The 18,714-nt window shown below is 33.2% G+C and overlaps 1 protein-coding gene across 3 annotated transcripts in view; it reads left to right on the plus strand.

The window, feature by feature from the left end:
- Positions 1-18,714, plus strand: part of CSMD3 (CUB and Sushi multiple domains 3) — a 1,277,440-nt gene that overhangs the window by 379,219 nt on the left and 879,507 nt on the right. For all 3 annotated transcript variants that reach the window (XM_011982326.1, XM_011982327.1, XM_011982328.1), the window contains exon 5: positions 9,357-9,564. In XM_011982326.1, coding sequence (XP_011837716.1) covers positions 9,357-9,564 — 208 coding nt within the window. The remainder of the gene's footprint in view (positions 1-9,356; positions 9,565-18,714) is intronic.

Raw genomic sequence — 18,714 nt, forward strand, 5'->3', positions numbered from 1 at the left:
AAATCAAGTGTTGCTCTTGTCATGAATATGTGAGTCTTTATCTGAACTCTTCATTTCGTTCCATTGGTTAACTCTTCTATACTTGTTTTTAATTCATATGGCAGCTTTATAATAAGTCTGAAATCTGGAATCTGGTTGTTTTTCAGCTGTATATTCTTCTTTATGATTGTTTGAGTTAGACTTAGATCTTTGCATTTCCAGGAAATTAAAAAATCAGCTTGTCAATTTACACATGCACATTTGCCAGTATTTTGATTGTGACTATTCTGAAGTCATAGGTTAATTTGGGAGACAACATACTCATTTGTTTACATAGGTCTTTTGTATTTTCTCTCAAAAATGCTTTAAAATATTTTGAGTGGAGCTTTACCCAGTTTTTTCATGTCTTAGTACCTTCATTCCTAAGTATTTGAAATTTTATTACATTAAAAATGGTACTTTAAAAATGTCAGTCTAATTGTTTGTCTCTGATATATTATTGTATATTTCCTTGTATTTAGTTGTACTGCTAAATTCACTCAGTAAGTTTATTTTATCAGTGACTTTAAAGAATGTCGTATATACACAGTTCTAGAATTTGCAAATAGTGATGATGCCGTTTCTTGAAATTAAGGATGGAGAATAGAAATTACTTAACTAAGAATTTCCACTTGCTGAAGAGAAGTAGAAATTTTCCAATTATGTTATTTTGACCTGCAACTTATATAACTTGTTCTTTTTCTTTTTTCTTTATTCTTTTTTTTTTTTTTTTTTTGAGATGGCATGTCACCCTTTTGCCAGGCTGGCATGCAGTGGCGTAATCTCAGTTCATTGTAACCTCCACCTCCCGGGTTCAAGTGATTCTCCTACATCAGCCTCCTGAGTAGCTGGGACTACAGGCACCCGCCACCATGCCCAGCTAATTTTTATGTTATTAGTAGAGACAGGGTTTCACCATGTTGGCCAGGATGGTCTCGATCTCTTGACCTCGTGATGCACCCACCTTGGGCTCCCAAAGTGCTGGGATTGCAGGCGTGAGCCACCACGCCTGGCCTCATATCTTGTTCTTAAAATGTATTTAGCAACTCACCCCATTGTTTTACTTTGTTTTGACTTTTTGCTCCATTTATCATACTATTCCTATGTTTTTGAACAGCGATGTATTTTTTGAAATTCTGTTTATTCTATTCTGTGGATTCTCAAAGATCAGAATCCAAAATGATGATCAATTTAAATAATTACATTCATTTATTCGTTCATTTCATGTTTAATTCAATAAATTCACTTGGAGTCCCTACTATACATGTAGGTGTAGTAGTTTTAAGTAACAGATATAATATAAGCAAAAAGGGACATAAGCCCTGCCTTTATGAAGTTTACAATGCAAGGGAGGCAGACATTTTAAATACGCAAGTGGAAAAGAGACCCTGTGATCATCAACATATAGTCATTGAAGCTGCCCAAGAACACAGCCTCCATCCAGATAGAGAATAAAGAATGTGTATGGCAAAGATTGCAATTCTATCTCAATTCACTGACAACTTATTAATCAGAATGCAGCTACATGGCCTCACTTAGTTGTGAAAAGCACTAAAATATTTGTCCTGGCTGGCAGCAGCCTCCCAGCAACACCTCATAAGTGGAATTGGAACATGAATTTCAGATCTCAGCTAGTTGTCTCTATCACATCAAGATGCAGACAGCTCTATGCCTTTTGTAACTATGGATTTTATATTTTCATCAAATTTGTAAATCCTTTGACCATTAATCTTTCCATAGTTTTCCATGCTTGCCCCTGCTCCACAACCTTTTTGGAACTTCAATAACACATATTAAACTGTTTGGCATTTTCCTACAGGGAATATCTGTTCTTTAAAAAGACATCTTGCTTTTCTCATAGCTGCATTCTGAATAGTTGCTATTGCCATGTCTTTAAGTCCACTATCTTTGCTTTCGTACTGTCTACTCTTCTATGAGGCCCACTGAGTATTTTTTTTTAATTTCTAGTAATATATTTTGCATCTCTTAAAGTTTCGTGTGCTCATCTTTTTATATCTTCCCTTTCTTTCCTCACAGTGTTCATTGAGTTCAGTTTTTCTGAAAAGGGCTATATAGTAAATATTTTAGGCTTTGCTGTGGTTACATAGTCTCTAAGATGTATTCATCTTTGATTTTGGTTTGTTGGTTACAATCCTTTAAAAATGTAAAAGTCATTACTAGATCACAGGCAATACGAAAAAAAGTCTATAAGCCAGATTTAGTCTGGGGTGTAGTGTGCTAACCCTTATTTTAAGTAGTTGAATATAGTTATATATGTTATAAAGTCCTTATTTTCTAATTCCATCATCTCCATATTTTTTGGTCTGTTTCTAATGATTTTTCTCTTGGTTATGGGTTGTATCTTTATGTTTATTGACATAGCTAGTACTTTCTTTTAACTGTATGTTGAACGTGGTGAATTTAAAGATACTTAGTGTCTGGATTTAGTTATCTTTAAGTAATCTCGAGCTTTCTTCTAGTATGTATTAAAGTTACTTTTGGTTCACTTTATGTCTTTTGAGATTTGTTTTTAAGCTTTAAGTATTGCATTTTTAAGTGGCCTTACCTCTAGGCGTAATTTACCGTCTCTACTGAAGTGCACCCCTTTTGAGATTTCTACTGAATACTCCATTCAGTTAAAGTGGACTCTATATTCTAGCTAGTGGTACCTGAACAAATCTCACCCCTGTGTGCTTCGTTGGAACCATTCATCTGACACATCCTCTTTATGTGACTTCATGAAATTTCATCCAGTTGCATGCATTTATTAGTATTTAGCAAACACTAATGAAGAGAACCCAATGTAAATCTTTTGAGTCCTTTTCTTCTGCAGAGCTTCCTCCTTTCTAGAACTTTGCCCTATGACTAACATTTCCCTCATGTTTCCTGAATTCTATCTCCTGAGCTGAAAGGACCATCATGCTCTACTTGTAATCCCACTCCTTATTCTATGGTCTAGAATGTGTCTCATTAGAGAAAGTCAAATGATTATAGGGCTCTCCTTCTTAGTTTTTTTCCTCTCTTAGATCACAGTTCTTCATGGACCTGGCTTAATGTTTTAAAACAGTTATTATATATATATTTTTCTCAGTTTTAATTTTTAAGTCAATAATGTAAATTTGTTCCCTGTTGCTCTTTCATGGTTATTACTTGATTTAATTTAAATATTTTATTCTCCAAATCTTTAAATAATTTAAGTTTTATTGAATGAATGCTTATATTTTTGTCTTATTTAGAGATTCTGAGAAGTATTTTAACCTGGATGTTTAAAAACACATACTTATTAATTACTTTCTTCAGTGCATTAGCTGTCTCTCATTTTCTCAACATGTCTCTTTGGAAGGTAAATGGAAATTAATGTAGGATATTTGTAAAAAGCATATTTGTGCATTCAAAAATGAACTTTCAAAGCTAAAATGCCATTATACTTTGTTCTTTTTACTTTTCAGAGGTGTTTATCTCAGTGAATGTTGAGTATTTTTCTTTGATCTGTTATACATGTTTTTCTTTTTAATTTCATTTGCTTTAATATGAAATGAACTGAGGGAGCTTAACTGAAAAATAAAAATATGAGAAACTTTAATTTCCTTTAGAATCATTGAAAATACACTTTTGTTTTCTTCATAAGCTGGAAAGGTATTATGTGTTGTACCATGACAAACATAAAACAAAATTATCAATCTGAAAGAACTGTTATTTACCCAGTTGCTCAATTTTCTTCTCCATGAGAAAAGGGTTTCTCCTTAAACACAACAATGCAAAAAGTTGAATTATTAAATGTAAGTAGAAGCAGTTACACAAAATTAACTACTGCTCCATATATGTAATATGATGGCTAATTAATGACAGTGTAATATTTAAATAGTTTGTCTAATTAGGCACACAACAGTGATGGCTGTCTTGGGACAAAATAAAAAGCCTCACATAGATGTCAGTTTCACTTGAGTGCTGATGGAAATTTTAGATTTAGCAAAGGAGATTTGTAGAAAAAATGTCCCATGATAAAATTTGAAATTGAATTGAATGCTTAGCATCTGGAATTGACCAAGTGTACTGCTCTCCTACAATTTACACTTCACTTCTCTTTAGTGATAAACAAGCCTATATACTGTACCCTACACCTAACCCTAAGCTATTTCAGAGGAAACTAATAGCAAGGCAGAGCATAGTATAAGATCAGTATCAGAAAAGATGTGTTATAGAAAACCATTTAGGTGTTTTTTGAAACTGTGTTTATTTTTTTATTAACAGCCACGTTTGGAGAAGTTCCAATTTATATTATGTTCATTGAAATGTTGTGGTCTCATACCCAAAGCCAAAACAAGATCATATATTTACAATATCTAAACAACTGTCACAGAGATTAAAAGTAAATAAAAATTTAATTTTAGGAAAAAGTACATTTTTGAAATCATAGTGAACTATTTTTAAAAACCTTTTCACTATAATACAGCTAATCTTTATTTTATTTTGTTACGTTTTTCCCTGCTCTATAGGTAAGAGATAAAAAGGCATTATTTATGAATTTCACATAAATTCAGTTATTTTAAAGTATAATAAATGGTATTATTTGAGGATGGATTTATAATATTTTAAACAATTAAAATGATATTTACTAACATTTTTAACAGCCGTAGTTTTCAATTAATAAATTTAAATACACTAAGAACTTATGAGAGAATTGATAATATTGCTCCAGAAAGTTGGAATAAATCCAAAGTCCAAAAGGGTTAACAATTTTAGTCCTCATTCTTAAAATTCCACATTATCTTTATTGAAACCATTAGCTGAATTTGTGGTTTTCTTCACGTTTTACAACGGATTGACTTTGCAAACTTCTTAACATGCAATTTGCTAACATCTGAGCTATGTAAATGTGTATACATATACATATATAAAAAATTAAATGACTTTATGTCTTACAACCTTTATACTTTTCCTAGAACAAGAGTAGAGAATCCACCATTGTTTTTATTTCTCACTGTATTATCTGTATGTTAAGCAACCACATTTGGAAGCCATCACAACTTCTAGTTAACCTCAAAGAGAGTCTAAGGTATTTAATGGCATTGTTTTACTATTTAGGTGAAAATATATTATTCTTAAGCCTTGGCCTAAAATGGATGTTCTAATTTATTTTGTCACCATGGTATTTCTTCTGACATATCTAGAAAAACCAAACTAATCTTTTGAAGATAATGAGATAAAAACATAATATAGTCAAAACAAGATGTTTTATCTTTAGGCAGCAATGAAGCATGCAAGAATTTGCATGGACTCTTGATTCAGCCTCCTAATTTTCATTAACTATGGCCTCCCTCTGTTATCCTTCCATAGAGCAACTAAATGATATTTTCAAAACCTAAATCCAATTGTGCCATATCCGCACTAAAAACACTTTAATGTTCCATTACTATGAATAAATTCCATAGCCTTGTCAGAAATGTCCTGCAAGGTCTAACCCTTAGTTGCCCTTCCAATTGCATTTGGTACCAAATAGCCCCTCACCCTTTTTGCTGTAGCACACAGGCCCATTACCTTGGTAAAAGTGTCAGTGAAGCTGCAGGAACACTCTTCCCTCTGCTTTTCATCTCGTTATTGCTTACTATTTTGCTTTGAGTTTCCAGTCCAGCATCACTTCCTCGGGAAATTCCTGTTCCTTAATTCGTCAACTAGTTCAAGGCCCCAAGCATACAGCATTAGTACTAAATGTTCCTTCTTCATAGGACCTGCTGGAAATGTAATCTTTTGTATTCATTTTGCCATTTGTTTAGAGCCTGACTCTCTAATAGAACACTCCATGAGAGCAGGGATCATGAAAACGTTTTATAGTCGTTACAGTTGGAGAGATTACATGATTTCCTCCTGGCACTTGGCAGATCTCAATGAATACTTTTTGGACAGATAACAAAATGAATAAATTTTGTTTCACAAGAAGTTTATACAAATGGCCAATATGATCCTATGTGCATCTTGAGCCTCTTAAGGAGATGGTTCTATGGAACAACCTTCTGTGAACCCCCCACTTTCTGTGAATTGTTGGATAGAAAATGTTGTAGACATCATTTATTAAACAAGCAAGCCTGGAGGCCATGACAGAGTAATGATGAAAGAACAGAAGCCTGTATCCTGTCATTTACAGGATATGTACCAACTCGTTTTGAACAGAGACCAAGCCATGGTATTTAGCAGAAAGAGCACAACATTGGGTTCAAGAGTTTCATGGTTTGTTCTAATGCTGCCTTTTACTTGTCCCAACTCTACTATAAGTTCTTTTTAAATTAGCTTAGGTAGTATGTCCTGCTATGAATTCATAATTACAGAAAATGGGTTTTTTTAAAAATATTGCCTTGAATTCAGCATTTAAGTATGGACACCAAACCAAAAATTTTTTAAATCTAACATTTACTGAAGCAAAGTTTACTTTTTTCACCGTTTTGTCAGATATTGATTCTATGATAGTCTCTGTCATAATAAACATATTAAACAGAAATGCTGAGCATAGAACTCGGTACAAGAATCTGCATGAACATTGGTTTGAATGATGGAGAAACTGAGTTCCTATCCTTGTTTTCAAGTGAAAATTAGTCATACACTTGAGTTGAAATTGTTTTGCTGTGAAATAAAGATTTCCTTGAAGTGAGCTGTTTTCTGGGTTGTTCTCTCTTCCATGTGTCAGGAGTGTAGAGTTATTTGTCTGCATTGTGAGTCTGAGTTGAGGAAATTCAAAGAGATCATGTAGAGAAATTGATTTCTATGCCTTGAAGCTTATGGAATATAATATATTATTATCACTAAAATGATGGCTAAAGTATTTAAATATCTATTGCAACCCAAGGGACTGCATTTTGAAAGAAACTGCATTTCCACAGAGGATGAATAAATGGGTGTGTTTTCATTTGACTAAATGCAGGATATTTGTGCGGGAGTTCTGTTGTGGCATGGTCTTACATCCTGCCCAAGAGGCCAACCTGAAAAGGTGAGGAGACATATGGAAAGAAGATCGAACTGTACTGTTCTATACCTATAGCATAAGAGAGAAATGTAAGCAGCCAGCTGGAGAAAAACTATCACCCACAGTAATGGAACTGAAGGTGACACCTCTGTGGATCCCATGAAGTGGTGTATGAGTGAAAGAATCATCTTTCTTTAATTGTCTGACAAAGCTCCTAGAAACCAATGCCAAATTAGTGTTAGGAAAATAAGAGGATTCATATCCTCTGATCCTTCCTACTTGTAACCCCAGGAGGCCCATAGAGATCTCAGTGAGAAGGGGAGGATGAACAGAAATACTAGCAGGGAAAGCAAGGAAGAAGACTTGACTTCTCCATCTCACCTCAGCCCCACCTCTGCTCCATCTACCACAAGTCCAAGGTATGGGGAGCAAAGAAGCTTAATCAAAATGAAATTAATTTATTTTTGATTACCCAGGACTGGATGTATTAATTGATGTACTGTGATTTTTTTTAAGTTAAATCATTTATTTTTAAACAGACAAAAATTATGTATATTTATCATGTGTAAATGATGTTTTGAAATATGTATTCATTGTGGAATGGCTACAGTGAGCTAATTAACATTTTATTTACTTCATATACTTTTCATTTTTGAGATGAGAACACTTAAACTATAATCTCTAAACTGTAGGATTTTTTTTCTTTAATCTGAGTGTGATCTAGAATGTTATGTGTCTCCTTCAGATTTTATCCAGAGGAAGGAAAATAAGTAGCTTATTGAACTTGTTTAAATAGATTGTGGGCCAGTTGAACTGTGAATATATGCTAGTGAAATAATTTTTTGTCAAAGTAGTATTCAACGCTGGTGTTGGTACTTGAGAAGGGAAATAATATAAGTGATATTTAGTTGGGGGTAGAGACAGCAGTACAGGCTTACTAGAAGGTTTAGGTCTTGAAGGCATTGGTGAAAATATTTGTAGTAGTATGCCACATGGTCTAGACAAGAAAACTAGTTAATTTTAATTATCTAACAAACTTACAAGAGAAAGAACACACACACAAATATATATATATATATATATATATATATATATATTTAGTGTGTGATAAATGTTAAATATCTTTTAAGAGGAATATACTTACATTTTTGATTTATAGATTATGGAGCCAAATGGATAAAGAGCAAGAAAGAAAAAAACAAATACCATTTGATGCATATAATATAGTAATAAAATTGTCTCTAATAACAAAGCATTTTTTTTTTTTTTTTACTTTCTACCCATCATGGAATTGAATAGAAAGATATTGTCCGGCTCTATTGATTTAGGATCTGGAGCTATCGGTCACATCAAATAATAATTGGTCATTATGGAGCCAGAGTTTTCCTCAAAAACTTGAATTGAAGGAATTCCCTGAGTTGACCAAGGCAATAACATAAGTAATAAGACAATTTATTGAACAAGTGAACTTGTAACTTATTAGCGTGATTGGCCTAAACAATGCTATAATAAGGCGAATGCCCCAACTTCAATTCCTTTATGAAACAGGAGTTTTTTCTTATGTTTGCATATCAAACACAGCTACTGATATAACCACACTGCTAGCACCTATCGTCAGCCACAAGTAGACTAGTGGAGAATCTATGGCCCCAATTTGGAAAATCAGAATCATAGATCCCAAAGTAACGTTAGTCAAAAAGTTATTTACGTGTTTTATCTATATACATTATATGACTACTTAGTAAAAGATATACTGTTTGATTTCATAGGAATATGTTTCTAAAGATATATTAGTTACCCTATTATTTCTTTGTAAACAAAATATCCTGGATATGTGATGTACTTTTATTTGAGTTGTTTTTCTACAAACATTTTTCAATAAATTCTGAAACATACCATTGACATGAACTATATTATATTGTCTCTTAAATTATGTCTTTGTGTTGTACATACCTGCATTAAAAAATCAAAAGTTTTTTCCATCAACAAACAAAGTGATCAAAGATTTCCCATCACAGACTTTAAGATACATGTTTCCTTTGTTTAACTCACTTTATCGCTTAAACATGAAAAAAATATATATTGATTCTATTTTCCTAATGTCTAATTTTGGAGTGTAAATTTTTTGCTTACTTTCATTGCTATTTCAACCAATTGTTATAAAATTGTTAAAGTCTAGTTTATACTTGTATATGTGCTTATACATTTTTTCATAAACTTCTCATTTTATTTAATCTTTATTAGTATATTATGCACTTGGTATCACATTTGAACTGTTATTTTTATCCAAAAATATTGACTTGCTTTTCTCTTAATAACTTACAACTGAATAATTGCATTTATCTTAATAACTTAAAACTGAACATTTTGTCATTTTTAACAGCTGAAGATGCTTGTGGAGGAACAATGAGAGGATCCAGTGGCGTCATATCCAGCCCTAGTTTTCCTAATGAGTACCACAACAATGCTGATTGCACTTGGACCATTGTAGCAGAGCCTGGGGACACAATTTCACTCATATTTACTGACTTTCAAATGGAAGAGAAATATGATTACTTAGAAATAGAAGGTTCTGAGCCCCCTACAATATGGTAAGTAAATAGCTTCTATTATCCTTGCATTGATGTTGTTGAAGCAAACTAGGGAACAAAGAACAACTGAATGTGGACTTTTACAGGTTTGGGTATTTAAAAGATCTTATAGGAAAGTTATGTGAAGAGGTTGTCAGAGCTGAAGGATATTTTTGAAGATTGGGTTATTTACATAAAAATAGATGGAAATTCAAAACATGTATAAACAAATAAAAGTTATTCCTTTTGTAACCTACAGTTGCGCTTTTTAGCATGCGAGTCCATACTTGATGGTTTCTCTCAAATTAATTGAATAATCTTGGAAGTAATTTTCCTTTGTTTAAGTAGAGCTGTTATATACCTTGTTATCTGAAAGCAAAAGTTAAACACCATGATCTGGGGTAATATGGTTTGTTTCTTTAGCGACTCAAGGCATGGTCTAATGGAACCTGCAAAGTATTCAGAACATGCTTTTAAGACATAATATTTTTTAAGTAAAATGTTTCTTTATGCTATTTTAAAAATTTGTATCTAATTATATCATTGATTAGATTATGATTCAGTAACTAAGTGAAAGAAAGAATAAGATGACATTGATAAAGGAAAGAGATAGGTAAACACTAGACTAGAGAGGATCTTTTAAGCCATGTGAAGATTTGCTAAGAACCATGGATTTATCCAAAACAATTACATGAAGAGGTTTGAATATCCAAACGATTATTCCTGTTGAAATGAAGAGATTGATTTGAAGAGGGGCTCGATTCGCTGCAGGAAGATCACTTAAGAGATGATTGCAGTATTACAAGAAAAGATCATGGTAGCTTGAATTAGAGTCATATTAATGAGGTAAGGAAATAGACTGAATTGAGAGATACTGTTGATGTATAATCAAAAGGACTTTGTAATGGACTGGGGGTGATAAAGAAGGCAGTATTAAAATAAAACCTGGTTTTCTGACCTGAACAAATGGTGAAGGCAGTAGTAATATTCACTGAGTTGGGAATTGCTGAGGAAAGGTTAAGTTTGGAATGAGAACTCTGTAAATATTGAGATTTGTTTTGAATAATTTTAGCTGGAAGATTCTTTGAGATGTGCAATTAAAGCCATCTACTAGACAACTATATCTCTTATATGATTCAATAGAGTAGAATCACAACACTGATATTTAGTTAATATTGATGGTAAGTGAACCAATAGGCAACTATATAATTAAGTAGATAGAGAGAGGATAAAATGAGAAGACAAAGGAGGACTAGGACTGAATCTGAGACTTAACAACATATAAGGCGTGGACTAAGAAGGATGATACAGCAAAGAAAACTGAGGGAGTAATTTGAAGAGGTAAGAGAAGGAAGGAAATCTTAAGAAATAATTTCATGCAGACAAGGGAAGAAGACTATGAAGAAGGGAAAGTAGACAACATTGTGAACTTCTGCTAAAAGAACACTATGTAAATGGTTTTAAAACTTCACAGTTTTCTGGGCTTCACCAAAAGTACAAAGCATTTCCTTAATTGTAAATCCTACCTTGCAAGATAGAACAAAAGTAACACACTTAGATATACCTACTTATTTCCCCTCTACATTTAGGCCCTCAACACTTCGAGTTATATGCCTGGTATGATAAATTCATACCAGAATGCAATAAAATCCACCTAAATTTTGGTTTTAAATGCTAGATAATTTAAAAGCTATTATTTGAGAAATTGCTACTTCAATGGTGATTCATATTCAAGTCATAATAAGGTAGATGATAATGCCACACATCTTTTAATAATTGTAATATCTTTTGCTATACAAGTGATCTTATTAAAATGGCAGTTTTAACTTGACCAATATTTGACTACTGGATACAATAAAGGAAAATAGAACTCTGTTTTATAGTACCAGTTCCTGAGCTACCACCAAACTCTAGAAATCAAATTTCTCACGTTTACTCTGTGGATTATAATTTCTCCATTTATGTTCATATGGTCACTTTCTTGTTTCAGATTAAACATGCTTAGTAATGATTTGTATATCTTCTTAACAATCTAAGTGGTTTCAACAATATAGTTAGTCCAATAAGAGTATCAGATCCACAAATTTCTCCATTTTCTCCTTTAAAAGACACTTTGCCACTTTATTTATTTTCATCTTTAGAAAATAGCAACTAAGAAATGTATTGTTTTGCATTCTTTTAAAATTAATGTTACAGTAAAATTTAGGTAGACTTGTCAAAATCTTTGCTATATAATAAATCAAAAATAAAATCATTTGGCATGTTTCAAGAAATCAATACAAATGTTCAAACTATATTTCTATAAATGCCAACATAAAGATGCATAGTGTTGGTAAATTAATATTATATACAGTCATTTAAGTATATTAAAACAACATTCCTTTTAAAATGTATTAGTTAGAGAATTTATGTATTAAATGATCTGTAAATAATTAAAATAAAACTTTTATATCTAATTCTGGCCCTGTGATCACCTTAAATCCTTTAAAGTTCTCATGTCTTTTTAAAGATATACTCATCAAAAGAACACACTTTATTTCAGATGACATTATATCAAGCATTCTTCCTTATAGGTAGGCACTGTTCACATAATATATTCAATTTATAATAGAATTCAAAACAGGTGAACAAGGAGACCTTCACATCCTTTTGATTAAAATTACAAATAATTTTTGGACTTCAGATCCTTCATTCAGAGACCAGAAACTTGTCACTAGCTACAACACATTATAGTTTTACTCCTGAAGTGCATAGAGTGTGGCAAGGCTTGATTAACTTGTTTTTTACTTTGGTCACACAGACTAAACCAGCCCAACAATTGTGCTGCAAAAAGAATATTTACACTTAGTCAGTGCTTTACTTGCAGACCATGTATGCTAAATCGTTAGCTTCTTGTTATTTTTTTTTAAAGTAGCATCACTGCATAATTCAACAGGAACGCAATGCATTCATTTAATTATTACTGGTGGATAAAACTGTGAGACCTGATGAATGTCAATTGATCCACTATAGTGAAATAAAAAATGACATAGCATAAAGATGCTTGTGTTCTAGATTCAACTTTGACTTCTTGTTGATGGATGACAGTGGGTAAGTCATGTCACCTCCCTAGATCTCAGGTTTCTCACCTATAACATCCAAGATTTCTCTTAATTCTGATATTATGGCATTGTCTGCTTAGATGCTATGGCAGAAACAAAAAAGTAAAACGTTAACTAAATGCAATACTTTGTAAATAACTATTTACCAAGCCTTGGATAGAGAGTTGGATTAGATGCTTTTTAAAATTATTTCCAAACTTAATTTGGATTTTTACCAGAATTCCATTTGTTCAATGCTTATTCAACAAATACTTGTTGAGGTGCCTGCTACATAACAGCATTGTTCTAAGTGCTTTTGTATCTAAAGCACCAAAGAGGCCTGCTCCTGTAGAACTTGTGCTCTCTCAGGGGATAAAGACAATAAGCAGGCAGTGATCAACATAAATAAGGTACACACACACTCTGTCTAGAGAGTGATAAGAAAGAAAAGATGTGGAAGAGTAAGAGAGGTCAGGAGAGCAAGAATGTTGTGATGAGTGTGTAGCTTACTTAATTGAAAAGTTGATACTTGAACAAAGTCTTGATGAATATAAGGAAGTTAGTCAACTGGATGAGCCTTCAGGCAGAAATGACATCTAGAGCAAAATACTTAAAGCAGACTGGGCCTTACTGTGTTGTAGGAACACCTAAGAAGCCATTGTGGCTAGAAAAGAATGATCATTGGTGAAGGCAGTAAGAGAGAAAGAAAGACAATTAATAGACCCTGGCTCAAGACTCATCTCTGGCTTTTCCTCTAGATGTAATGTGAATTCACTTGAGGGGCTTGAGCACAGTAATGACATGATTGACCTTATTACTTTAAAAAACAAAAGTCACTATGGCTACCGTGTGGAGAATAAAGTATAAGAGGAAAAGCTAAAAGAACAGAGATTATTTGTGGTATGTAAGTGAGAGTTTATAATTATGAAATAAGAAAATAGCAGTGGAGGTGAGGTGAAATTACTGGGTTTTCAAGATAAATAATAGAAAGAAAAGAATAGCTCTAAAGAATAGCTCTAATAACCTGCTAATACAGATGCCAGATTATTTGACCTGCAGAACTGAGCAAATACAATTGAAATTAACTAATATTGGGAAGGCTATTGATGAAACATTTTTGGAGGGATGATGTGGAGCTTAAATGTGGACGTGTTAAGTTTGAGATGGCTAATAAATCTGTAGTTGAAGATTTCAAGGGGACAGCTGGAGATACAAATCTTAGTTTCAAATAAAGGTATGGGCTAAGCTTCTAAATTTGGAAATCTCAAAATGGAAGTAATTATTCCTATTTCTACCAGTTGAAGTGATTATTACATTTTAAAAAAAAGGAAAAAGGAACTAATATCTGAGTCGTGCGACACTCCAACACTAAAATGTCAGCAAAACTAGGATGAACCAGCAAAGGAGTTTGAGAGTCGGAGTAAATGAGATAAGAGGAAAAACATGACAGTACAGTTATCCCTTAGGATCTTCAGGAAATTGGTTCCAGGACCACCCCTGCTTATACAAAAATCTTGGGATGCTAAAGTTCTTCATATAAAATGTAGTAATATTTGCATACAACGTACACACATGCTTCCATATACTTTAAATAATCTCCAGATTATGTACAATACCTAATATAATGTAAATGTTTTATACATAGTTTTAAAACTGTATGGATCACTTTGTTGTATTATTGTTGTATTGATATTTTTTATTTTTCAAATATTTTTGATTTGTGATTGGTTGAATCTGCTAATACAGATCCCACAGACCTAGAAGATTGACTGTATAAATTTTCCTGGAAACCAAATGAAAAAATTATGATGGAATTGGCCAATTGTCAAATGTGAATGATAAGCTAATAAAATAAGCTCCAAAACTAATCACTGGATGTAATAACATAGAGGTCATTGGGTAACTTCAATGAAAGTAATTTTGTAGGTGATAGGCTGACTGGAGGAGTTTTAAGAAAGAACTGGAGAAGAGATATTATAGGCAATTACTATAAATAAGTTGTTCAGGGAATTTTGCAAGAAAGACAGAGTGATGGGACAATAGGTTAAAAAGAAAGTAGGAGCAAGGGAAGATGTTTTTCTCCTTTTTTGTAGCTTATTATAAAATATGTTCCCAAATTAATAAATGGATTTAGCAACATGGAAGTCGCTGATAACTTTGATAAAAGTAATTGTGCAGGTGACAGTGTGATTGGAATAATTTTAAGTGAGAATTAGAGAACAGATAGCATAAATAAATTGTTCAGGGAAATTTGCAAGAAATAGATGTACATAGTTTATATAACAGATGCACATAGTTTTGGGGTATATATGATAATTTTCTTTTTTTTTTAAATGGAGTCTCACTCTGTCACCTAGGCTGGAGTGCAGTGGAGCAATCTCAGCTCACTGTAACCTCTGCTTCCTGGGTTCGAGCGACTCTCCTGCCTCAGCCTCCCTAGTAGCTGGCATTACAGGTGCGTGCCACCACGCCTGGCAAATTTTTTGTATTTTTTGTAGAGACAGGGTTTCACTGAGTTAGCCAGAATGGTCTAGATCTCCTGACCTCGTGATCTGCCCTCCTAGGCCTCCCAAAGTGCTGGGATTACAGGCGTGAGCTACTGCACCTGACCCACATATGATAATTGAATACATTCATATAATTTGTAACAATTGGCCGGGCGCGGTGGCTCACGCCTGTACTCTCAGCACTTTGGGAGGCCAAGGCAGGCGGATCACGAGGTCAGGAGATCGAGACCATCCTGGCTAACACAGTGAAACCCCGTCTCTACTAAAAATACAAAAAATTAGCCAGGTGTGGTGGCGGGCGCCTGTAGTCCCAACTACTCGCGAGGCTGAGGCAGGAGAATGACTTGAACCAGGGAGGCGGAGCTTGCAGTGAGTCAAGATTGCGCCCCTGCACTCCAGGCTGGGCGACAGAGCAAGACTCCATCTCAAAAAAAAAAAAAAAAATGTAACAATCAGGTCAGTGTCCTTGGGATAAACATCACCTTAAATATTTGTCTTTTCTGTATGCTGGAATGATCCACATTATTCTCTTCTAGTTACTTTGAAATATACAGTAGATTATTATAAACTGTAGTAAATTAGTGGATAAGAATATATGATTTGATAGAAGAAATAAGACCTAGTGACAAATAGATTAGTAGAATGAGAAGAATTTTTATTTAATTTTGCGGTTTTGCTTGTGGGAGAGTTAATACTGTGATGGGAATCACCTACTTAGACATTGAAAAAATTAATGATAAAGAGAGTGGGGAGAATCATTTAAGCAAAGTGAAGGAGTAGAGATAGTGAAAGAGATCTTCCCTTTGAAAATCTGTCTGTGAAAGGAAGAAGGAAAAAGTTACAGTGACTAAAGGGTAAGATAGAAGAAGAAAGTGGAGATTAAAAGACCTTTTGAGGGCTTCTCTATGCCAGAGGCTGAAAGGAATTTAATTAATTTGGAAAGTCTGCATATGGAAATAAAAGTTTAAAGCCTGATTTTCAAAGACTAAAATTAGGGAATGAGTGATTGAATATCCAAGAGAGTAATAGTGATTTCTTCAGATTAGATTATGGAAAATACTTAAGTAATAATAGAAAGATCAGGAAGATGTTTTAATGCATTGGGCCCAGAAGATAAATAATGATTTCAATTTGTAAGATACAGGTTGCAGATAAGCACAATTTCCAAAAGAACATGTACCACCGGATGTGTGACTTAATTATGATATATAATTTGAAGTAGGAATAAGAATTTTTAAGTCATTAAAAATGAAATACTGGCTGAAGTCAAGGGAATGATATGGTTATCAAGATTAGAATATTAGTGAAAACATGGCATGCAGGTTATATAACATAGAATATCTATGTAATGTTATTCAAATTAAGAATGCAATAAGGTATGTAACACATTTTGTTTTATTTACATTGTTTTGTACAATTATTTATTTTTATTATTTAAAATAACACTAAACATTTAGATTTAAACTAACAAATTTAGTCAATACAAATTTCCAATGAAGACTGATTCCCATCTAAAACTAGTTTCTCCATTTGTGCACTGTTCCTTCTCAACTACTCAGTAGTGTCATGCCCCAATTTTCTTAATTCCCTTTTATACCATCAATTTTTGCCCCCTAACTGATCACCATTAAACTAGCTTACCCATCATTTCTTTGGAACTGTCTTTTACAAAATGAACAATAACTTCTTAGTTCCTAATTTAATACTTATCTCAATTGATTTATCTGCAACATTTGACTTTATTGATTATTACCTCTTTTCCAGAACATCCTTCATTCTTAATCACTGGGATGTCTTTTCTTTCTTGTATCTTTTCCTATTAGTCACTGACTATATCCTTTCAGACTTTTTCTTCTCTTTTTTCCTTCATCATCCATTCTGTATATGTTGGTATCTGCCCAGATTTTTTCTCATCTTTTGTTTCTGTTCACCCTACTTTGGAATGCATAATTTCCTGTGACTTCAACAATCTTAAGATTTTGTGATTTTTCTCCTTCCTGATTACTTTCTCTCTTGCTTCATTTCTATCTGTACACATATCTGTGCTTAAATAACGGGATCTTAATGAGAACTTGGATCTCAAAATAAACAGAATGCCTAGCCCTGAACATTTCACACCATACATATTTTATGTACATTTGTGAAAGGTGTAAATTATTTTTGTTCCACATATAATTTGACATCACTGACAATCTGGTTTTACATGTTTTTTTCCAATGGTTGTACATTATTTGACTGAAGTTGTATATAAATTAGTTTGGATTAGGTTCAACTGTGAATAAAAGAAAATATAAGCAAAATGCAAACAAAAACCAAGAGGCTAAAACGAGACATAAGGCATTTATGGGAACCGCACCACCACCACCTAGTATCAAACATTCAGGATCCATTTATGTGACTGCTCTGCTTGTAGGTTACCTTCATTCCCAAGATCATATCTTGTTCAAGTTTAATCATTAAGTTACAGTCCAAACAGTAGGAAGAAGAACAAGGAAAGGGAAAACCCAAATGGCAATCATCATCTACCTCTTAAACAAGGTTTTGGTTGCTGACCTACATTTTCTATTTCATTGTCTCCTATTTCTGCTTATATCCCATTGGCCAAAATCTAATTACACGTATATTTGACTGTTAGAGACTCAGTAATCCTTATTCTGGTTAGTCATCGCCCAGCTAAAATTCCATTTTTAGGAAAGAAAAGGAGAAAAGGTGTTAGGGGATAACTAGCAATCTCTAACACATGGTTTTTATTGATGCAGTCCCTCTAGGAAAAATGTGTATAATGAATACTCACTAGTATTTTACATATTATAGAAATATGTGTGTGTTTATATTTATGTCTATACTGGCAGAGATAGCTACAGTAGTAGAAAGTAAACTTCCCTTTGAAAATGTGCCTGTGGAAGACAGGAGGAAAAAAAATACAGTAAGTAAACAGTGAGACAGATGAAGAAAGTGAAAATTGAAAGGCCATTTAGGAGACTGCTTTATGTCAGAGGTCATAAGGAATTTAATTAATTTCAAAGCTCTGCATATGGAAATAAAAGGGTGAAGGCTGTTTATCAAAGACTAGAATCAGGGGAATGGGTGACTGACTTATCACAGAGTATATGATCTTCATTGCCAAAAATAGATAGCACAAATAAGGTATAGATACCACATATATGGGTATACATATATAGATACACAGATATGAATGTGTGTATATGTGTGTATACATGTACAGGTATAAATATAGGTATATATATATATATACACACGCACACACACACACACAGATGTCTTTATGCCTATACCTGTCTGTGAATATATATGCATATGTGTAGATATAATCTCCATATCTTTTACATATATTTTATATATACACACATATGGATATACGTGTGTGTGTGTGTGTGTGTATCAAAGCTCATGGGTCCACATTCAGCAATACTGCTCAAATTATGTTCTTGTAATAACTACAACAGAAGTGCCTGTGGTGTTTGTTAAAGTGCAGATTTTCTAGCTCCCGCACAAATGTATTGCTTTGTATTCGAGAGGCAAGGATTAAGGAAATCTGTAAATGAGGTGATTCCAATGTTCAA

This window comes from Mandrillus leucophaeus, unplaced genomic scaffold (assembly GCF_000951045.1).
Source record: "Mandrillus leucophaeus isolate KB7577 unplaced genomic scaffold, Mleu.le_1.0 Scaffold239, whole genome shotgun sequence".
Classification (NCBI taxonomy): domain Eukaryota; kingdom Metazoa; phylum Chordata; class Mammalia; order Primates; family Cercopithecidae; genus Mandrillus; species Mandrillus leucophaeus.